Below are 18,189 nucleotides of genomic sequence, written 5' to 3' on the forward strand. Positions count from 1 at the left end.
CATGGAGTTTAATACGACGGTTTATGCTAATTCTTGACCAGAAACGGTATAAGTATACATAGACTTTTTAAGTATCGCAGTATAGTGTCTATTTCGTTTGTTACAACTGCTAGATTATTTATTTGCTTATGCGTTGTGAAAAACCTGCACACTTTTTGGGTGAAAATATTTAATACTGGTACACGGAAGGTGTACAGATGAGATTTTGTACATTTGCATTATCTTGGTTTACATTTTCAACTACCTGTAAACAAATACACCAATTGCAGTTATAGAAACCGTTGTCAAGTTTCACATAGAAGTAAAAGCAAAGCAACCTGTTGGTGATCATGTCGGATTTCGAGATGAACAAAACCTGCGGAAGTCAGAGCATTTCTGGCGCAACACTTGAGAGCATTTCCGGCGTCAGTCAAGTAACTTTGATCATTCTAGCAGCGGTGGTAATGATGATAGCAATTGCCGAAATTGCGATGAATTTAGTTGCCATAGCAACAATAGCAAGCTCCAAAATTTTGAAGTAAGTAGACTAGAAGTGGAAAGAAAAAGGCGAAAAACATGAAGACAATACAATTGTGGGTTAAACTAATGTAATTTTAAAATGAATTAAAGGCAAGGAGAAATAATCTTATTACTTATCGGCAAAGCAAGTTTTGGGAACTTCTAAATTGTAACACCTCATACACAATTTGCAGATCCGCGTTTGATCTTATTATCCTGAACATATGCGCAGCAGGTCTGGTTTCAAGCCTCCTCAGTCCTCTGCATCTATATCGCCGGGCGTGGGGATTTGTCAATTTTCAACTTCCCACCTGGACCTGCAGGTTGGCCCTTGGCACTAAATTCGGACTCTCTTACGCTGTCTCCATAAATGTGTGTACATTTACATTGGTTCGTTACATGTCATTGCGGTTTCCTGCCTGGTACAGCGACCTTCGTCCGTTGCATGTGAAGGTAACTCTTGCTAATACAATATCTTTTGCAGAAGTACAATATTTATTTTAACTAAATCAGTTTAAATCCTGCTCTCTCTTGACTTAGACCTACAATACGCTTGTTTGGCTTGTGGTCATTGGTTTTAGCGCACCAGTGTTTATGCATGCCTCAGTGCAAGATGAACAACGATGCAACACTTTGGCGTCTTGTGCGACAAACCAAACAAGGTATTAAATATAACTGACGTACACAAAACAACTAAAGCTAGAAGTGTTTAATTTACACCAGTTTTTGAAAGTTTTGCACCATTGGTGCCATACTTAAACCTAACAATTATATAGTAGAGAAGTTCACCAGTTCGCCACAGCTGTGCACCATATTTTCTACTACATTCCGATATGCTTGATGTTTGCAACATCTTTAGCCACCGGGTCAATTATTTACCAACAACGCAGCAGACGAAAACAACTGGGTAATGTTGTTGTTTTTCATGTGGGGAAAGCAGTCTATGTTGTTTTTCAACCTTTTCTCGCTCTCAGGTAATCGTCAGTCATCTCGTTTTAGTACGAGCGATCAAAAGAGAACCAGAAGAGAGAATTATATTTTAGTGCAACTTGCACTTGTGGTCATCTTTTTCAATATCAGCTATTTGCCTTATTCCCGTAGGTTCAATCCGTTAAAAGTGTTTTATATTTGTCCTTGGGTGATAATTTTCATTGTTCCAAAGTTTTTTTTTATCATTACACCAGTAGTTGATGTTTTAAAAGTTTAAATTTTGTTCAAATAAGAATACAAACTTAGCACAGTGACTCTTTGAAAAACTCCAGGCAATATTCGTTTATGCTAATTATCCTTTTAAACTTGTTAAACCGGTTCACTCTAAACTCGTAACTGCTTAGCGATCACCTGTGTTTCACCTTATACATATGCAAATGTTGTCCCTTTGTTAGGTTATCAGCATCACATGCTAGAGACAGGTGGACTTAATGAAAGTGAAGAACTTACTTTGGATTGGTGGTATGGTCTGGCGTCCTACCTTTGCATGTGGCTATGCGAGTGTCTCAATCCATTGTTCTTCTTCTTTGCTTCCAAGTAATAATTGCCCTTTTAGCAGCACTTAATTACGCCCTGATAATTACAGAGAATGATGTTTCCGGTTAAAAATTATAACCTGCTAGAAATAGGAATTAAACCTTTGTCAAGTAGGCCTATGTTAAACGTATTTTCTTTTAAAATGATATAAACAAAACAAGCATTACAGCAGCTATAATGTACCTTATTGCACTGCAGAAAACTACGGACCGAAGCTAAAAAGGTGTGTAGGTGCCAGAAAAGATTACAGAGAAACAGAACCATGTCCCCAATGCGAGCTGCTGCGACAGCGAATAAATTCCCGCCAAAATTCATTGAGTCGACTCCACCGTCAACTTGCGGATACGCGGAAGATATAAATCCGGAAACATCGATGTGGTTTATTCCGACTGTCAACGAAAATGTACAGAAGGAGTCCGAAAAAGTGGTTGAAACCGGATACTACCAAGTACCAACAAATGTACCTTTGCGAAAACCAGAAGATTCCAGAAAACGACTGGTGAGAAACCCAGCAATGGAATGTTTGATGAAAGAGTTTGTCGGCAAATCTGTATTTTACATTGATGCAACCCATTGTCACCAAGAAACTGACTGCTAGCTTAACACATTGAACCGAAATATTTAAATTCATGTCCACAATAGATTGCAAAACACAGTTCCCTGTGCTGACCTGGGACAGAAATATGTAAATGTGTTAAAATAACACTTCTATTTAAAAACTGTACTGTCAGTTTGAAAATACATTAAAATTGAATAAAAAGTGTATTTGAATGCAAACATGAAAATGCATTCAACTTTCTTAATGACTAAAACACTGCAAAACTACTGCACCTCAGAATCCTATTTGCAATAGATATCAAGAAATTTTATTGTACTGTATAATTATTGACACAGACATCATCCGACATCGGGAAGTCACGTTCACGTTTTCATTATTGTTTCGCTTACAAAAGTTTGGCGAATGTACAAAATAAACGAAACGCATTGAAGTTGTTGCCAGTAGCTGTCAAAAAGCTCCCAGCAGGAACTGATTACCTTTTAGATTTGAAAAAAAAAATTCGATCGTTTTTTGCCAGTAAGGCCGAGAATCGAGATGTCTTCGCATAAATCTCGGAAACGAATTAGAATTGCAAAAAAAGCAGCTCGGCCCGAATTGAAGGGTGAGGAGGGTTGGTTGGGGGGTGGTTACAACAAATGGTTTGATCTTTCTCACCAAACAGTGAAGGACAATGTTGAGCGGATAGACTATTTGCAGGTATCCCACGAAGAGTTTGTTGAAAAGTAAGTATCATAACACTTTGAAAGCATTGGTCCGGTAATGCTGCAATCAGATTTACGGATGTTGTAGACAGTATAGCTGGTTTCCCTAACATGCATTTAATGGTTTTGTTTGCAGATTAGGTTTGTCACTGGTATTTAACATCCAAGTTGGCAAACTTTGTTGGTAAGGTGTTACTACAATGTTTCTGTCCAAAAGATACTGACTCATAAATGTACAGAGTGCATTGGCTAGAATATATCACAGGTGTAAATCCCAAACATAATTGTAGCGGAATATCTTTTAAATCATTTCGATAAGGGCAGTTTGACTGAAGCATGATTTTGTGAATCCAGATACGAAAGGCCTGCCAAGCCTGTGGTTCTTGTGAACTCACAAAAAAACTGGCAGGCCAATTATAAATGGACCCTTGAGCGATTAAAGAAAAAGTATAGAAACCAGAAATTCAAATGTGGGGAAGACAACGATGGCTACTCGGTCAAGATGAAAATGAAATATTACATAGACTATCTAAAGTCAACTGAAGACGACAGCCCACTCTACATCTTTGACAGCAACTATGGGGAACACAACAAGCGAAAACAACTATTGGAGGACTTTGAAATACCCTCCTATTTTAAAGACGACCTGTTTAGGTAACTTTAGTACACTGTGTTGTTTAGGCAATATATCCATGGTTTCAGCACTTAAAATTGACACTTTGCACTAATGATGGCAACAGTAATTGCTGAAATCCCTGCACTACAATTTTATCTTCTTATTGCAATGTTTTTTATTATGCACATCTCTACATCTTTGCACTTACACTTGTGTTTGTCGTCCTGCAGGTACGCAGGGGAAAAGAGAAGGCCACCATACAGATGGTTTGTAATGGGGCCAAAACTTTCAGGAACAGGAATCCATATAGACCCACTTGGAACAAGTGCATGGAACGCTTTGGTGAAGGGTCATAAAAGATGGTGCCTTTTTCCTAATAATACACCAAAAGAATTAATTAAGGTAAGCATGTAAACAAAATATTTATGTTATTCATGCCATGGTGTATAATGTGGAATATTGTTCATATGCTATTATGCAATGTATTTAAAACCTGTGGGTAAAGGCTTCATAAACATCCAATAAGACAGTGGTCGTCAACCTATGGGTCGCGACCCCAAGTGGGGTCGCCTAAACTTTTTCTGGGGTCGCAATTAGTCACCGAATTTAATTTATTGCATTTTAAAATTTATAACAGAAAATGAAACAAATATTATGTTCTTAATGAAACTAATATTATGTTCTACTTTCCGTTTAGCATTACTTAAAACATTTTTCTTAGTGTTGAAAAAAATGGGGTCGCATGTATATTCTGATTTCATTTTCCCTTAAATTGGGGTCGCCTATAAAAAAGGTTGAAGACCACTGCAATAAGATATTATTCCTTAAAAAAGGTATATCTCCGTATCAGGTAAAAAAGAGTGAAAGTCCCCTGCAGCAAGGAGAAGCAATCACATGGTTCCATTTGATTTACCCACGCACTCAAAGCAAAGACTGGCCTGCTGAATACAAACCACTTGAGATTTTACAAAAGCCTGGTAAGCATATAAATGCTATGATAGTAGTTAGTAGTAGATGATAGCAATTTTTAAGTAGTAATATCAGCCAAAATCCAGTAACAACAGCTCTTTATTTTTTTCTGTCAGGTGAAACAGTGTTTGTGCCGGGTGGCTGGTGGCATCTTGTTCTCAATCTTGACACGGCGATTGCAGTCACACAAAACTTTGCGTCAGTTGCAAACTTTCAAACAGTGTGGGCCAAAACAGTTAAAGGAAGACCGAAGCTCTCACACAAATGGATCAGGTAGGATAATAATTGATTTGATGTGTGTCAATTTTAAATCTCGAAAGTTGCAGGCTAAAGCTGCAGAGGGTACCAAAAATATTTGTGTTTTTTCCAAGGTAACTTAGTCAGAAACTTAGTTTCTGCCATATTAAGGGTGTTGCTCTAACTTTTTTAGGATAACATTTTAAGCAAGTTATTTGCAATATATATATAGAATCTTTTATGGGTATGCACCCCCTATTTTGCCGTGGAGTAGTAACAAACTATTTTGCTGTGCTGTAACTTATCTCACTTAATGCAGAATTTTGAGGAAAGAACGTCCAGAGGTGGCAGCATTATCAGAAGACATTTGTACTGCAAACTCAATCGAGTCCGACTCATCAAGCGATTCATCTTCATCTTCCAGTGATTCTTCATCTAGTTCATCTGATGAATCTGAGGAGGTTCAAGATAATCATGTAAATGGTCGAAAGAGACCTGCTGCTAATGCCTGCCAAACACCGTAAGTGAGATTTTTAAGGGCCTTAACAAATAGGTGCTTGAAATTATCCAAAGGAGTAATGCTTGTAACTTACAAAACCTGGAATATCCAGTAGTGACAAATAAAAGACAATTTTACTGCAAAATTGATAGCTTTGTTTTAAACGCTTTTATATAATTGACAATTAATAAAATGGATATTTTGTAAAGGTTTACATAACCCACAACTAATGGAGTATTTTGTGTACATGCAGGTCAAAGCGACCAAAATCGGAGGGTGGTTGTCAGGATCGCGCCGATAGATGACGTAACCATGACGTCACACGTACTGCTGCAACCACATACCAGGATATTTGTTTATGATTTTCGACATTTTCTCAATCGCTGCCTTTTTGTGAACTTTATAATGTATTTTATTCCCTAAAAATAAACTTCGCTTTTTTTCTGCATAGTTCATTTGGTTGGTGGGAATTTTTATGGAGGTGAAACAGCTACCGAAATGTAACTTTTTGGAGGGTTAACACTGTACTACTGCTCGGGGCCATGTGTTCAGCAAGTAGTATGAAATTCCCGTTTCTAAGTTGTCGGGTCCGCTTTAAGTATAATCGGTTACAAACTACAGTTTCTGTACACAATGTCAATTTAAGGCAAAACTGACAGAGAAATCTTAGGCGACTTGTACGATAAAAATAAATGAGGTACAACAAAGACTTAAACCGCGATGTTTGCTAGTGAAGGTAAACGTTGCAACGTGAACAAGTTTGCAGTCCCAGTCCGCAATTCTATCAGTTTACTGTACCAGGGGTGGATTTAGGTTGTATGGGGCCGCTGGTTGTTACTTGAAGGCCCGATCCATATATATTCATTCATATAAAACTGTCGTTAATAGTGCAAAGACGCTAAAACTGGAGAATTGGGGCCCCTGGCTGCAGCGGCCTTTGACATCTTAACACGATATAGCTGCAGCGCCTTTGGCCATTGTCCAACAACTGTGCCCTTCACTGTTTTGCGCTCCATAACGGTTGAACGTTGCTCAGCTATTTAGGGTTGGGCGATTGTTTTTTTGTGTCGCTATGTTTTGCCAAGCGAAATCAACTTCACTGTTTTTACTGATTAGTTTCTCAAACTCCACTCAACAGCCTTTTCTAACAGTTTCTCCTGCTGTCAAAACCAGAAACAGTTGTGATATCAATAGCCGTAGCCTCATTTTTATTCCCTTTTCGTAAAACACGCAAAACAAGCATGCAAATAACGATAGATGCACGCGGCAAACAAAACGAGTCAACCGAGCATGTTGCGGTTTTGCGAAGTCGGGCTTGATAAAATGAGCTGTGAGCTCAAACATGGGCGTTCTTACGGTAAGAACGGTAAAACTTAATTGAAACGAAGGCGCTCAACGAAAGTACAACGAATGATAAGGAACCAAGGATGATAAGCAGGTCGCGGGACTTGAAGCTGCTGCCGTGCACGTTGACGTCATCAGCTGGAGCAACTGGTGCATCTGGAAAAGGTAGGTCAGTAAGTTTTTTTTGAAAGTAATTTTACAGGTAAAGTCTTGTCTACAAACATTTTATGTAATACAGAGGTAACGCAGAAAATTGATGAGCCACTGTTTATTGAAACCCTTCAGCGAATTTAAAGAGTTTATTCTAAACGTTCTAAAGTTTGTTTCTTTTTTGCCTCTTTAAGACTGCTGTTAAAGGAAAAAGATGTCTGTTTCTTCAACAAAACAATCTCGTAAAACTAATATTACTTAGGGAGTTTTTTAACCCTCCGCCAAAAACATGTTAATATCCTTAGCAAACCTGGATACCTTCATACTCAGCTCATTGCTAGACAGCGTTTAGTAGCATATGGTTGTACAACTGAAGGACAACAATCAAAACAGGTTGTACCGTTAAATGAATTCAGTTATTAATCATAAAATTGCGTTTGCACACCTGGGAAGCTCTCCATCTCGAATGGAAGCTCAGGAATTTGGTTGAGGATAATTTGATCCGATGGAACATCATGAAGGAAGATCGGACCCACCACGTCCTCCTGATCTATATCGACTACAGCTCGACGTCTTCTGTTAGGATTTGGACATTTGCTCTGAAGTCCGGTGGTAGAACAGTACTGGAACAAAGAGTAAAAATATGTCCCTTGCATATGGCTAGAACCACATAGGTTTGTCAGCGAGATGAACAAATATGAATTACTGGGATCATCATCCATGTCATGAAGCCTGTGACTCTGTTGGTTGGGACACCAACCAGGAACAGACTCCTTTCGTGGATAAGAATGGAGGTCCACATTAAAGTTTTTTTAGCCTATGCGTTGCCATATCGAAATTCTCAAGAGGCGGGCTTAATTGGGAAATGCGCCTTTAATAGGCCGTACTATGATCTAACCGGTTCGTAAACTAAGACAGGAACACAAAACTATTGCCAAAACCATCGATTCAACGCGTATTCTATTATCATAAATAAAACATCATTTTGACTTTTTACGTGATGATACAGCAATCTGTTTCATTAAAAGACTTCACAAAGTGTTTTTCGCGGAGCTCTCCAATTGATCCGGACACGCTTTACTGACATTGGAAATTACCTCTAATTCAGATTCGTCGCATATGATCAGGTGGGCATGAAAGAAGACGATTTCGCACTGGTGGACTCGAGGAATTTGAAAGTAGAGACAAGTGGACGTGGAATGTTGTTTGACGATTGTTGGAAGAACGTTTGGTGGACATCCGTTGCTCACAACGTTGACCACCGGAACGGACAAGAGACCGTCCGCACACGACATAAATAGACGATGAACGGCAGCACGCTTGCCTGGAGTCTTTGTAAAAGAACAAAAAGTTATTTTTTGTATTTTATGATCCCACTCTACTAAAACTGGAATAAGTAATGTACGGCTATTAAATTGATGCTTGTGTACAGTAAGAAATTTAACTATTATCACGTTTAAATATCAAAATATTTGCCAGGAATATGTGTTCACTCAGTTTTGAACAAGTTTACTTTTCTTAAGCGTTTATCATTCGATATTACAATGTACAGATGTATACTCCTATAGCTGGTCTAGACTATGCTTTTACATGGTCTAGAGAATATTTCAAACTTACCAGAAGTGCCGGATCTGGTGAAATAATGATGCCGATGAACTGTCCAACAGTGTATGTATCTCCTGGGTTGACTGTAAGAGAGGGTGGACAAGTCTCCATACAGGTCTTCACTTCTTTGCACAACTTGAAGTTGCCAGAAAAACGTTTCATATACGTTCCGTTCAGTGATTTGTCTATCTTGTCCACTCTGCGGAGAAGGAAAACGCATTAAGATCAGTCAAGGGCTGGAAATGGAAGGTGTTGTTACTGTAACCAATAGTTTTCGGACGAGAAGGGGTGGATTTATTGTAATGATGAGTAAGTTTAGATAAATATTCTAAACTCATGTTAGATGTTTTCAAAAGCGAGTGGTCACATTGTGACGGTCATCAGAGACTATAAGTTATTTATTGTCTGGCAGAAAACATATCTACCATGCACCCCTGCTGCTAAAAAAAGTAATTTGTAAAACAAATTTAGTGGTTAATAGCAGTAAATCCTTTTGTTGTTGAAAGTAAATTAACGCTTAAAGTATCCAAAACCATTTAAGAGGTACCGAAGAATCCGGTTAATCGCATAACCACTACTGAGCTTTTTTATGCAATTAACCGAATAGTTTCTTAACAATTTTCACTTACACTGGTCGAATAGATGTGCTGACGGTGAAATCTGTTGCATAAACACATTCGAACTGCAGGACTGGAATGGGCATGTCAAAGAGCCCTCCAATCATTCCGGCGTTAATATTGAACCAGATCTTATTACGTACGATGACGTCACCGGATGGATTACGTGTCTTTATGCTTTCGCAGGTTTCGAATGGTTCAAGGATTTTGAGGTTGTGGAGCATGGTTCCACCACTACCAATCACTAAAAAGCAAAAGGATGAGCAGTTTTTACACGGTCGCATTGGTCGGCCATGTTAATGTAGATGCCCTGAGCACTCACTAATCCACGAATGATTAGTGAGTGGAGTGAAGCGAGCCTGAAGTTCAAATTTGTTGTTGTATTGTTGCAACACATTTTAATACAAGACTAAGTTGTATTACTGGTACATCAGATTTGATAAATTTGTCTTCTGCCTCATTTTTTGTTGCACTAACACTAAGCACGTGCTCCTATTACATTGTGGTTAATCTAGCCCTTGTTCTAAATTTGCTTCAGTTGGTTACATTTAAAGATATAGTAAGGGACAGACTTTAGTAAAATTAGAATGTTTTGCGACGTGTGTTTAACATATTTTTCATAAAAAACACGTAAGAGAAAAACAAACGTAACCTGTGGCTTTACAAACTTCAGGAGGCTGAAAATTTTCGTTGGGTCCAAAGTAAAAGAAAGCGTCGTCGACCTTGGCGCCTCCAAACTCCTGGAAGAGAACATCGGATATACTAATGGAAATTTGGGACTGCTCACACAAAAGATTTGGCTTTGCTGTGGAAAAGAAACATAATGGTAAGTTCAAGTTCAAATATGGCAAGCTGTATTTAATGATCAAGCATATATCACTTACGAATGTTACATGTCTTGCCCAGCAGTCCATCGACGCTTTCGCAAACATAACCCTGATCGTGTTTGCAGGACGGATAACACTGGCAAGGGGACAGACACGGGTTGGGGTTGCAAGGGTCTGGTGTAGGCGGGGTAGGGATTTCTGCAAATCAACCAAAGTGTGTGTTAATTTATTAATACGCGAGAGCTTGATGGCAACATAACCTAGTGTTTATTTGTACTGCTGCAGATTAGGGTTTAGATATGGCCAAACAATGCAAGAATGCGAAACGCTGCTGTTGAGATCGTTATATCTGTGCTGCCATGTCTAAACGCTAATTAAAATAGTAAGCAAGTTTTAACCCGGCGATTCCCACCTTAATTCGACGAATCCCTCTCTTAACAATCCAATACAAATTCTCACTCCTCCCACATAGTAGATGCAAAACTATACAGAGGTAGTCAAGTTCACTGGGTATATTCCCAGACCTACAGTGTCTATTTACAGACCACATTTACAAATTAAAGTAATGCCTCCCCTCAAGTTTTAGTTTTACTAGGAACCACTGTTTAACAGTTCCACTCACCGCATGAATCTCCTGTGAACCCAACAGGACACTGGCACTCTGGTAGCAGTCTGCGAAAAAAATAATGCATGGGAATATGTTAGAACGAGATATAACAGCAACACAACGAGATAGGATGGAGACTCACATGTTAGCAACATGTCGTTCCACGCAAGTGGCGCCGTTCTGACAATACCCGTGGTCGCAAGGGGTGAATTCACATCCGCGCCCATATCTACCGAACACACACTCGCAAACATTTCCCCTACAAAAGCACAAAGAATCGCCAGATCAACCCCGGGTATTGTCGAACAGCAAACCAATACAGTTGAAATGGTAATGTCAAGTCATTTTCGGCCTGTTGCTATAGTTGTGGGTTTTCTTTTTAAGTTCTTATCGGGAAAAACACTCTTTATGAGTGATGAAAACTTTTCACGTCAATTTCAGCTAAAATACTTAAAGTACTAAGAATTTGTTTGGCGGTTCCGGTCACAATTTTCTTAATTCCGCGCCTATCAGTGCTGTACTTTGAAAGAGCAGGTCAAGTTATGTCCTATAATGAACTGAGAGTGATTATATTGAACAATATCAGACTCTCCAACGGACAATGGAAAGCATTTTCAAGAGAATCAATCAATGATACTTGGAAAATATTTTCCATTCTTACATATTTATTGTCATAAACAGTGATCGTCAATGACCATACTCTTTGTTGGGGCGTCTGATATTGTTAAGTGAAAATATTTGCCATTCTCAGTTACGTCCTGTAAGGATCACTATTCACTATACTTTCGCGTTTATTGTCATTTTGTTCCCCTATTTGCCACTTAGACACTAACAGTCATCGCCAGAAACATGTGCCTTACGTGGATGTGATGAGGCATGTTCCTCCGTTCGTGCAGGGTGGAGTGCACAGAGTGTTTTCGCATCTTGATCCGGTAAAGTTTGGGCCACAAATACAGCTTGGAACTCTACAAAGTACAGAGTAACATATAAACAACGTTTAAAATGTTGTCCTACTCAACAGCTTGTGCGCAGGATTAAAACTGTAATATTACATATAAGAGGTTGCAATATAGGTAGTTTATAGAACAGGTATTGAATTGGTGCAGTGATAAACTCAACTGGACATAGGTACGTTTCAAAGAAGTATTGCAGTCTAAACTGGACTTGTGCACACAAACAGCTATATAGGTTTGCCAATTAGAAATAACAAAATAATTTCAATGCGAATATAAGCTGTCACTGACAGGCATAATACCAACATTTTGGAGCTCTTCGGGCAATTGTTACAAATGCAAATACAATTGCCAGAAGAGCTCTATGAAGTTAATAATTTCAATACCTTGGTGACCCAAAACTTATGCACGTTCCACCATTTTGGCAATAGAAGGGTGTACAGGGGTCGACATCGGGTGTTTCGGTTTGACATCTGTCCCCTGTGTAGTCTGGTGGGCAAGAGCACGATGGGCGGCCGCCGATAATTCCACAAGTTCCGCCATTATAGCAGTAGCCTTGGCAGGTGGACAGCTGACAGGTGACCCCTTTCCATTGAGGTGGACATCGGCAGCGGGTCGGGAGATGACCGTTGGTAAGCTCACATACACCACCGTTAAAACATCTGTAGGGTAACCAGGGGTTTAAGTTGCAAATAAAAATAGTCGTGCCTTAATTTGAACCAAAGTTTTACTGTAATTTGTGCAGCAACTAATAAGAGACAGCTAGGAAGCCAAATCTTTTGCGTGGTTATTTTTACCGCCAAAGCAAGTGCTTGTTTTCATGGATAGCGTGCGTTTTATTCATTGCACTGGTTTCAAATTATGGAATGTTCTATAGCTTACCAATGGTTTGACTAAATTGGTTTTAAATTCTATGCTACTGCTGACAGCTCCAAAACTGGTCAATACTTAACAAATTTTCAGACCTTCTGAGAAACGTGGTTTTAAAAACACATATATGGTTTCTTATATATATGTTGATCATCCAACTTGGCACAATTACAATACACACTGTTTACAATCTAATAACAATCACCTGAAGTGGCGCGTGTCACAGCGAGACTCGCCGCAGTCGCGGCCGAAGTACATTGGCATGCACCTGCACACTGCAACGTTGCTTAGCATCTCGCAATAACCGCCGTTTCTGGAAAACAAACAGTCTGTTTAGTGGAGGTTGAAACCAGCCAATTTCGCTGCTCTCTTGGCATAGGAATCGTAGCTTCGCAAATACTTCAACCAACAAACAAAGGAATTTGGTGGAACCGCTGCTACACTGTATATGAGTACCTGCAAACCTTTCCAGTACAGTCACTACGCTTGTCGCAGTGTTCTCCCTCGAAATGCAAGGAACAGACACAGTATGGTTTCCGACTGCTATTAACCACACAAGTGCCTCCGTTTCTATGACAAAAAAAATTATCTTAAGCCAAATTAATCTAAAATAATATTTTCACAGTCTTTACCTGCAGGGGTGGTTTCTGCATGGAGAAATCTCACACACAGTCCCTTGATAACCCAATGGACATCTGCAAAACGCAAACCCGACGCTGTTTACAACACACTGGCCGTTGTTGATGCACTTCACTAGGCTACACGGACTCGTAACCGGGTCGCAGTTTGGACCGGTGCCAGATCTACACTTGCAGACGGCGCGCTGGTTTTCGAATAGACAGAAATGTTTCGCTGAACACCGTGGACATCTGGCCTGACAGGAGTCACCGACGTAACCCGGAGTACATTGACACTTCGGCATACCTGTATAAATCAACATTTTGGATTAATTACTTACGAATATTCATAGAGTTGTCAAATTTTATCATAGTTTAACATGTAGTGTAGGGTTATTGTTGCAATTAGGCGCTTAATGTTAATGGATCGTTGTTTGAAAATTCTACTTGCGTAAGAACTCACAACAGAATATGTGCTAAATAACGATAGATGGCGCAATAAGCAATAAAGAATATTTTAAAGTTAAATTATGTGAAAATACTGACGATTGGGGCTTATAAGATTTGCAAAAAAACAACAACTTAGAAACCCTACATTTCGTCCCTAACTCTATCCCAGTTTTACTGTTAATTTAAATAAACTGAATGTGCTTTTTACGCCATTTACCAGTATTTAGCAAACTTTGTTTGTTGTAAATTCTTCCGCTTTGGACAGGGTTTAGGAACCCCTAATTTGTGGACGGATTGATTCATTTGCTTTAACAGATAAAGTTACCTTGTTCTATAAAGCATTGTGCCTGGTTCAAACAAACTGTACCCAAGCAAGTATCAGCATCGTCAGGCTGACATGTATGACTGAAACCATTTCGACGACAAATCTGTCCAGGTGGACACGGACTTGCACGACAGGGATCTGTAAAAAATGTTTGACAGTTATTTTTGTATTTCTTAAATACTCTCTACAGATTTACCAGTATCACTGCAGTATCCATCAACGTATCCAAGATTACACACACAAACTGTTTGTCCTCCCACGGATGTGCAGCTTTGATATCTTGGACATTGATTCGTGGTGCATTCGTCGCACCGATACCTTGATTAAACGAAAATGAAATTACCATATCTATACACACTAAAAACAAACTACAAAACACTACCAGGTCAATAACATGATAAGTGCTACTTTTACAAATAAAAGTATATATAGACGAACCTGGTTTATCGCATAAGTTTTGTTTTGTGCAATTAACCAAAATAATAGATTTTTCCTAAATTCCTAACAAATGATGAGTTTAGGACTTACAATCCCTATGCATTTTAGCGATATATGCAAATAACCGGTGTACAAACTAAAAGACTATTGTACTGCTTAAAAGCCGTTTAGAAAAAAAATCAGCTACTAACTGCTGCTTAAGGGCGTCTTGCGTTCTTTCCACAATGTCCAGTATATCATAATCTTGAGTAATTTTGTAAGAACCCCGAAACATGTTTCGATTGAGCATTAACTGAGCCAGAAGGTGGTCGCTTGATGCTCCGTCTATTGCGACGAGGTATATAGACACTCCAGATCCTAGTGCCCTCCCAGCCGCCAATATCTCTGCCAGTTCCGCACTTCCAACCATCGGCGTGAAAGTAATGACGAACACGAGCTGTAAATGGTGGTAGAACATTAATTAAAGACAAATATACGTATTTCTCTAAAGTCGTGGTTCCCAACCGAAGAAGAATTTTAAAACTTAGGGTGGATTTTACTTTAATACTTACAATGATTCTTGTATGGTTCTACTATGTAGTATATTAGGGAGGAATGAAATTTGTTTGAATTGTTAAGGGACGATTTCGTCGATAAAGGTTGGAAAGCAATGCTCTAAAAGTCTAAACATAGCGCATAATTGTAAGGTTTGTTTTGCATTCTCATTTAGTAGTAGTTTCTCAGAATGAAAATTTGTTTTTAAAACAGATATTTAAGGAATTCAGGGGAAACTCAGTTTATCTAACCAGGTAGGGCTACTGACGTGGTGCTTCCTAGGAGATCCAAAAGTGCCTAATTTTTAAAACGGTATATCTCAAAAAATGCTAACGGTTAGGGCTATTAGGGTCGGGGTAAGGTATTAGCATTTAAAATTCAATAAAACTAACCCAAAAAATTAGTTACTGATGTAAAATTTTTAAACATTTGCATCCTAAACCAACCCTCTTTAGCCGCTAAATAAATAATTCAGCTCTTTGCGCCACCTATCGAAAATTAAGCACTTTTGGATCTCCTAGGAGTCACCGCGTCAGTAGCTTTATACCATCTAACCAACTCTTAAAATGCCGTATAACGTAGCGTTTCGATTTAACCAAACTGTATCAAACGATAAAAAGTCAGACCTTTTGTGCTGCTCTGGGGCTGGTAGCAAATATGGAACCAGCCTTCCGCAAAGCTCTAGAAAGACTGAAGGTGTAGAAGCCTTTTATGAGCTCCTGAAGTTTCAGCTGAATTGCTCGATGGTTGTTGCCTTCTCGCAAGCCCAAAATCACCAAACCGTCCAACGAATTTGAACCATATGTCACGAGCGCTACCTGATATATATATATATATATGTGTGTGTGTGCTTAATCAGAACACGTAGGATTTCTAAAATGTTAGATAAGTTAGAAGGAATAAAACGTAGCCAAATTACTCGAGGCAAAATGTTTGTAGGCTTCTTTACCATGCCGGAATTGTAATCATTACGAGTTAATCTTAATTTCTTTGAAAGTGTAAAGTTTATGCTCCTACCCTTGTATTACGATCTTCAATGTCAAAAAGTCGAAGAACTGACATTATATATTCTGTAAAAAATTGGACACTGTGTGGGCCTGATTGCACGCCCAAGTCGATCAAAAACACAACATCCATCTGTTTTTCCTTCAGTATGCATTCTAAAAATAACGTGTTGGGTTTAGTTAAACAAGGCCCTTGTTTAATTGTTGTGATTTACTCGTCCTAGAAACAAAAGTGTAAAAATAAGAATATTGACACCTCCGTCTTCCAATTGAACAGTACTCCTCCCTTCAGCCCCCGAGCCTTCGTCCTCGGTATAATTGAAACCATCGGCATCGTCCGCAGTAGCAAGTGCTCTACCAGTCAATTGGGATTCTACATCGAGATTTGCTGGGGCTTCTTTGGTAAGAAAAACACAACTTCATGTCAGTGATGCGACTAGTTGTAAAGGTTTTCGAAACATAACCCTTTTCATATCACCACCAAAGTGCAACCTTTAGACTTAACTGTGATATTATTTAGCAATTGTAAAGAACGTAAAACAACATAGATTCTTTATGATGAAAATAACAACACAAATAGACGTAAAAAGCGACATGCGTGTGAAACACATGTTTTATCAATCTTTTACGTGACTCAAATGGATATAAACGGGTGTAACTGATGTGACCATTCATATCACTGATGATGACATAAGCATTTGCTTAAACGTTTGAACAATAAAGCATGTCAATTTTTACGTCTTTTGGGGCCGTTATTTTCATCATTGAACTTATGAACAGATCCGTATTTATTGTTCTAAAAGTCTAGTGTTTTTAAGGAAAACATGTTGAAAAGTTAAAATGCGTTTTATCCAGTATTTTTCTCCTTGAATAGTTTTCACACCAATCTTATAAATTTAGTAATCCATTACCTTGTGCGCTAGCACAATCACAGTCTTGCTTCGACGTACCTGCAAATACTCCAGAAACCAGAAACACAAACAGGAACACCAAATAACTGCAAAATGAACATAATATTAATTAACTTAAATCAGGACAGAATAGCAAGACAAAAAACGACGCCTACCTCATGTTGACTGAGCTGAAATCAAACTTCAATCTGAAACACGTGTTTGTGAGGAGACTGCTTATGAATAAAGCGCGGAATGCGATCAATTAGCCTCGGAGCACAATTTTGCCGCCAAGCTCGGCTGCAAGTGCTAGGCAATCGAACGGTAACCGGCACATGAATAAAAAGTGTTCTCTATGTCACCATGCTTTTTAATATCATAAAGCTATATGCAAGTTTAGCAAAATTTTCTGAACCCCAACCAAGCCATAATTCTATAATCAAGCAAAATCAGAGCTGTATTTAATGTATTGATTGTCTGAACCTTTCTTCAATTTGTTTAAAGCGCAATCAAGTTGCTTCAGCGCATTTAAAGTGATAACACACGACACTGAATTAGTGCAATCAAACAACCTGCAATAAAATCCTACAGTTCCTTGCTCGAGCAAATGCACATACATATTAACAGAGCACTTATTTAGAGAATGAAACCAAACATATTTGGGAGTTATTATGATTTGGGAGTTACACTAATCATACCTTGGAGTTATCATAAATTTGACTGCGGTACAATGGTTGAATAGGTTGCGGGAACGATTCCTTCGTGATTTTTACTTTACGATGGTAAACCGAGAATTGGCTTAAGTCCTGTATTTTTAGCCTTTTCTAAATCGCAAATGCTGTGTTGTTTTTAAATAGCGAATGTCCAGGTGGTTTGGGTACGAATATTGCTGTTTAAATTGACAAGAATTTCAATATCGAACAGTATTTTGTTGACATTTGAACGGGGGAGATGCTTTTCGGTAGTATGAGCTTTACAAGTGCTTTGGTAGTACAAAATATGGTATGTTTCCTGGGCGATTGGACGCAACATGATAATTGGTAGACCGGCAATTTTAAACTTGTTTTTAGAGGGGTTTGTAATATGTAGCCATATGGTCTATTTCCCGTAATTCATTTGCAAGTGACTGTTTTAGACTCGAAGTTGTTAAGTTGAGTTGAATAAAGTAGTTGCTATTAAGTAAGATAAATTTGTTTACAATGTAAACTGTATGGATTAGTTAAATTGTGAGTAAGGTAGTCTGCTTTAAAGTTTGTGGAACAGGCTATGAGCGTGTATACCAAATGGAAACCCAGCTTTAATTATGTTTTTTGATTAAGTATAATTAACTAATGCGTCATCCGTGGTAGAGA

General features: G+C 38.6%; 3 protein-coding genes and 1 long non-coding RNA gene across 8 annotated transcripts; 3 read left to right on the forward strand and 1 right to left on the reverse strand.

Moving 5' to 3' along the window:
- Positions 1 to 868: 868 nt before the first annotated feature.
- LOC145210889 (uncharacterized) lies at positions 869 to 1,394 on the forward strand. Its single transcript, XR_013856253.1, has 3 exons — positions 869 to 951; positions 1,039 to 1,160; positions 1,275 to 1,394. It is a non-coding gene; the product is annotated as an uncharacterized LOC145210889 (long non-coding RNA).
- Positions 1,395 to 1,889: 495 nt separating this feature from the next.
- LOC145234716 (uncharacterized) lies at positions 1,890 to 3,104 on the forward strand. The gene is made up of 2 exons (XM_080099445.1): positions 1,890 to 2,025; positions 2,224 to 3,104. The coding sequence occupies exons 1-2, from the start codon at positions 1,898 to 1,900 to the stop codon at positions 2,621 to 2,623; spliced, it is 528 nt and encodes a 175-aa protein (XP_079955571.1). The 5' UTR covers positions 1,890 to 1,897; the 3' UTR covers positions 2,624 to 3,104.
- On the forward strand, positions 2,932 to 6,061 carry LOC145234704 (bifunctional arginine demethylase and lysyl-hydroxylase JMJD6-A-like). The gene is made up of 7 exons (XM_080099434.1): positions 2,932 to 3,306; positions 3,640 to 3,939; positions 4,132 to 4,303; positions 4,752 to 4,878; positions 4,987 to 5,143; positions 5,427 to 5,627; positions 5,860 to 6,061. The coding sequence occupies exons 1-7, from the start codon at positions 3,119 to 3,121 to the stop codon at positions 5,909 to 5,911; spliced, it is 1,197 nt and encodes a 398-aa protein (XP_079955560.1). The 5' UTR covers positions 2,932 to 3,118; the 3' UTR covers positions 5,912 to 6,061.
- A 744-nt stretch (positions 6,062 to 6,805) lies between these two features.
- On the reverse strand, positions 6,806 to 17,070 carry LOC145234678 (uncharacterized). Of its 5 annotated transcripts, none has more exons than XM_080099424.1 (23): positions 17,014 to 17,070; positions 16,859 to 16,944; positions 16,204 to 16,344; positions 15,961 to 16,103; positions 15,570 to 15,761; positions 14,601 to 14,845; positions 14,168 to 14,289; positions 13,972 to 14,109; positions 13,212 to 13,503; positions 13,036 to 13,149; positions 12,785 to 12,892; positions 12,096 to 12,371; positions 11,617 to 11,721; positions 10,899 to 11,015; positions 10,772 to 10,821; positions 10,207 to 10,347; positions 9,975 to 10,127; positions 9,335 to 9,566; positions 8,718 to 8,904; positions 8,198 to 8,431; positions 7,546 to 7,723; positions 7,419 to 7,470; positions 6,952 to 7,106 (listed from the first exon to the last, which is right to left on the reverse strand). In XM_080099424.1, exons 1-22 carry the CDS (start codon positions 17,016 to 17,018, stop codon positions 7,427 to 7,429), a joined length of 3,303 nt encoding a protein of 1,100 aa, XP_079955550.1. In that variant the 5' UTR covers positions 17,019 to 17,070; the 3' UTR covers positions 6,952 to 7,106; positions 7,419 to 7,426. The 5 variants fall into 5 exon arrangements, with proteins under 5 accessions (XP_079955531.1, XP_079955521.1, XP_079955536.1 ...); XM_080099416.1 differs by having other exon boundaries at positions 7,411 to 7,470; XM_080099405.1 differs by lacking the exon at positions 7,419 to 7,470 and having other exon boundaries at positions 6,806 to 7,106; positions 16,898 to 16,944.
- Between the last annotated feature and the right edge of the window lie 1,119 nt (positions 17,071 to 18,189).

The sequence above is a fragment of the Phallusia mammillata genome, chromosome 1 (genome assembly GCF_965637545.1).
Source record: "Phallusia mammillata chromosome 1, kaPhaMamm4.hap1.1, whole genome shotgun sequence".
Classification (NCBI taxonomy): Eukaryota; Metazoa; Chordata; class Ascidiacea; order Phlebobranchia; family Ascidiidae; genus Phallusia; species Phallusia mammillata.

Coding starts and splice junctions, on each gene's coding strand:
- LOC145234716 (XM_080099445.1), top strand. CDS start 1,898: ATGCTAGAGACAGGTGGACTTAATGAAAGTGAAGAACTTACTTTGGAT. Junction 2,026..2,223: donor TTCTTCTTCTTTGCTTCCAA/GTAATAATTGCC, acceptor ATTGCACTGCAG/AAAACTACGGACCGAAGCTA.
- LOC145234704 (XM_080099434.1), top strand. CDS start 3,119: ATGTCTTCGCATAAATCTCGGAAACGAATTAGAATTGCAAAAAAAGCA. Junction 4,304..4,751: donor CACCAAAAGAATTAATTAAG/GTAAGCATGTAA, acceptor TCTCCGTATCAG/GTAAAAAAGAGTGAAAGTCC. Junction 5,144..5,426: donor CTCTCACACAAATGGATCAG/GTAGGATAATAA, acceptor CACTTAATGCAG/AATTTTGAGGAAAGAACGTC.
- LOC145234678 (XM_080099395.1), bottom strand. Junction 14,290..14,600: donor CAAGACGCCCTTAAGCAGCA/GTTAGTAGCTGA, acceptor CGTTTAATCAAG/GTATCGGTGCGACGAATGCA. Junction 10,822..10,898: donor GAACGACATGTTGCTAACAT/GTGAGTCTCCAT, acceptor TTTTTTTCGCAG/ACTGCTACCAGAGTGCCAGT.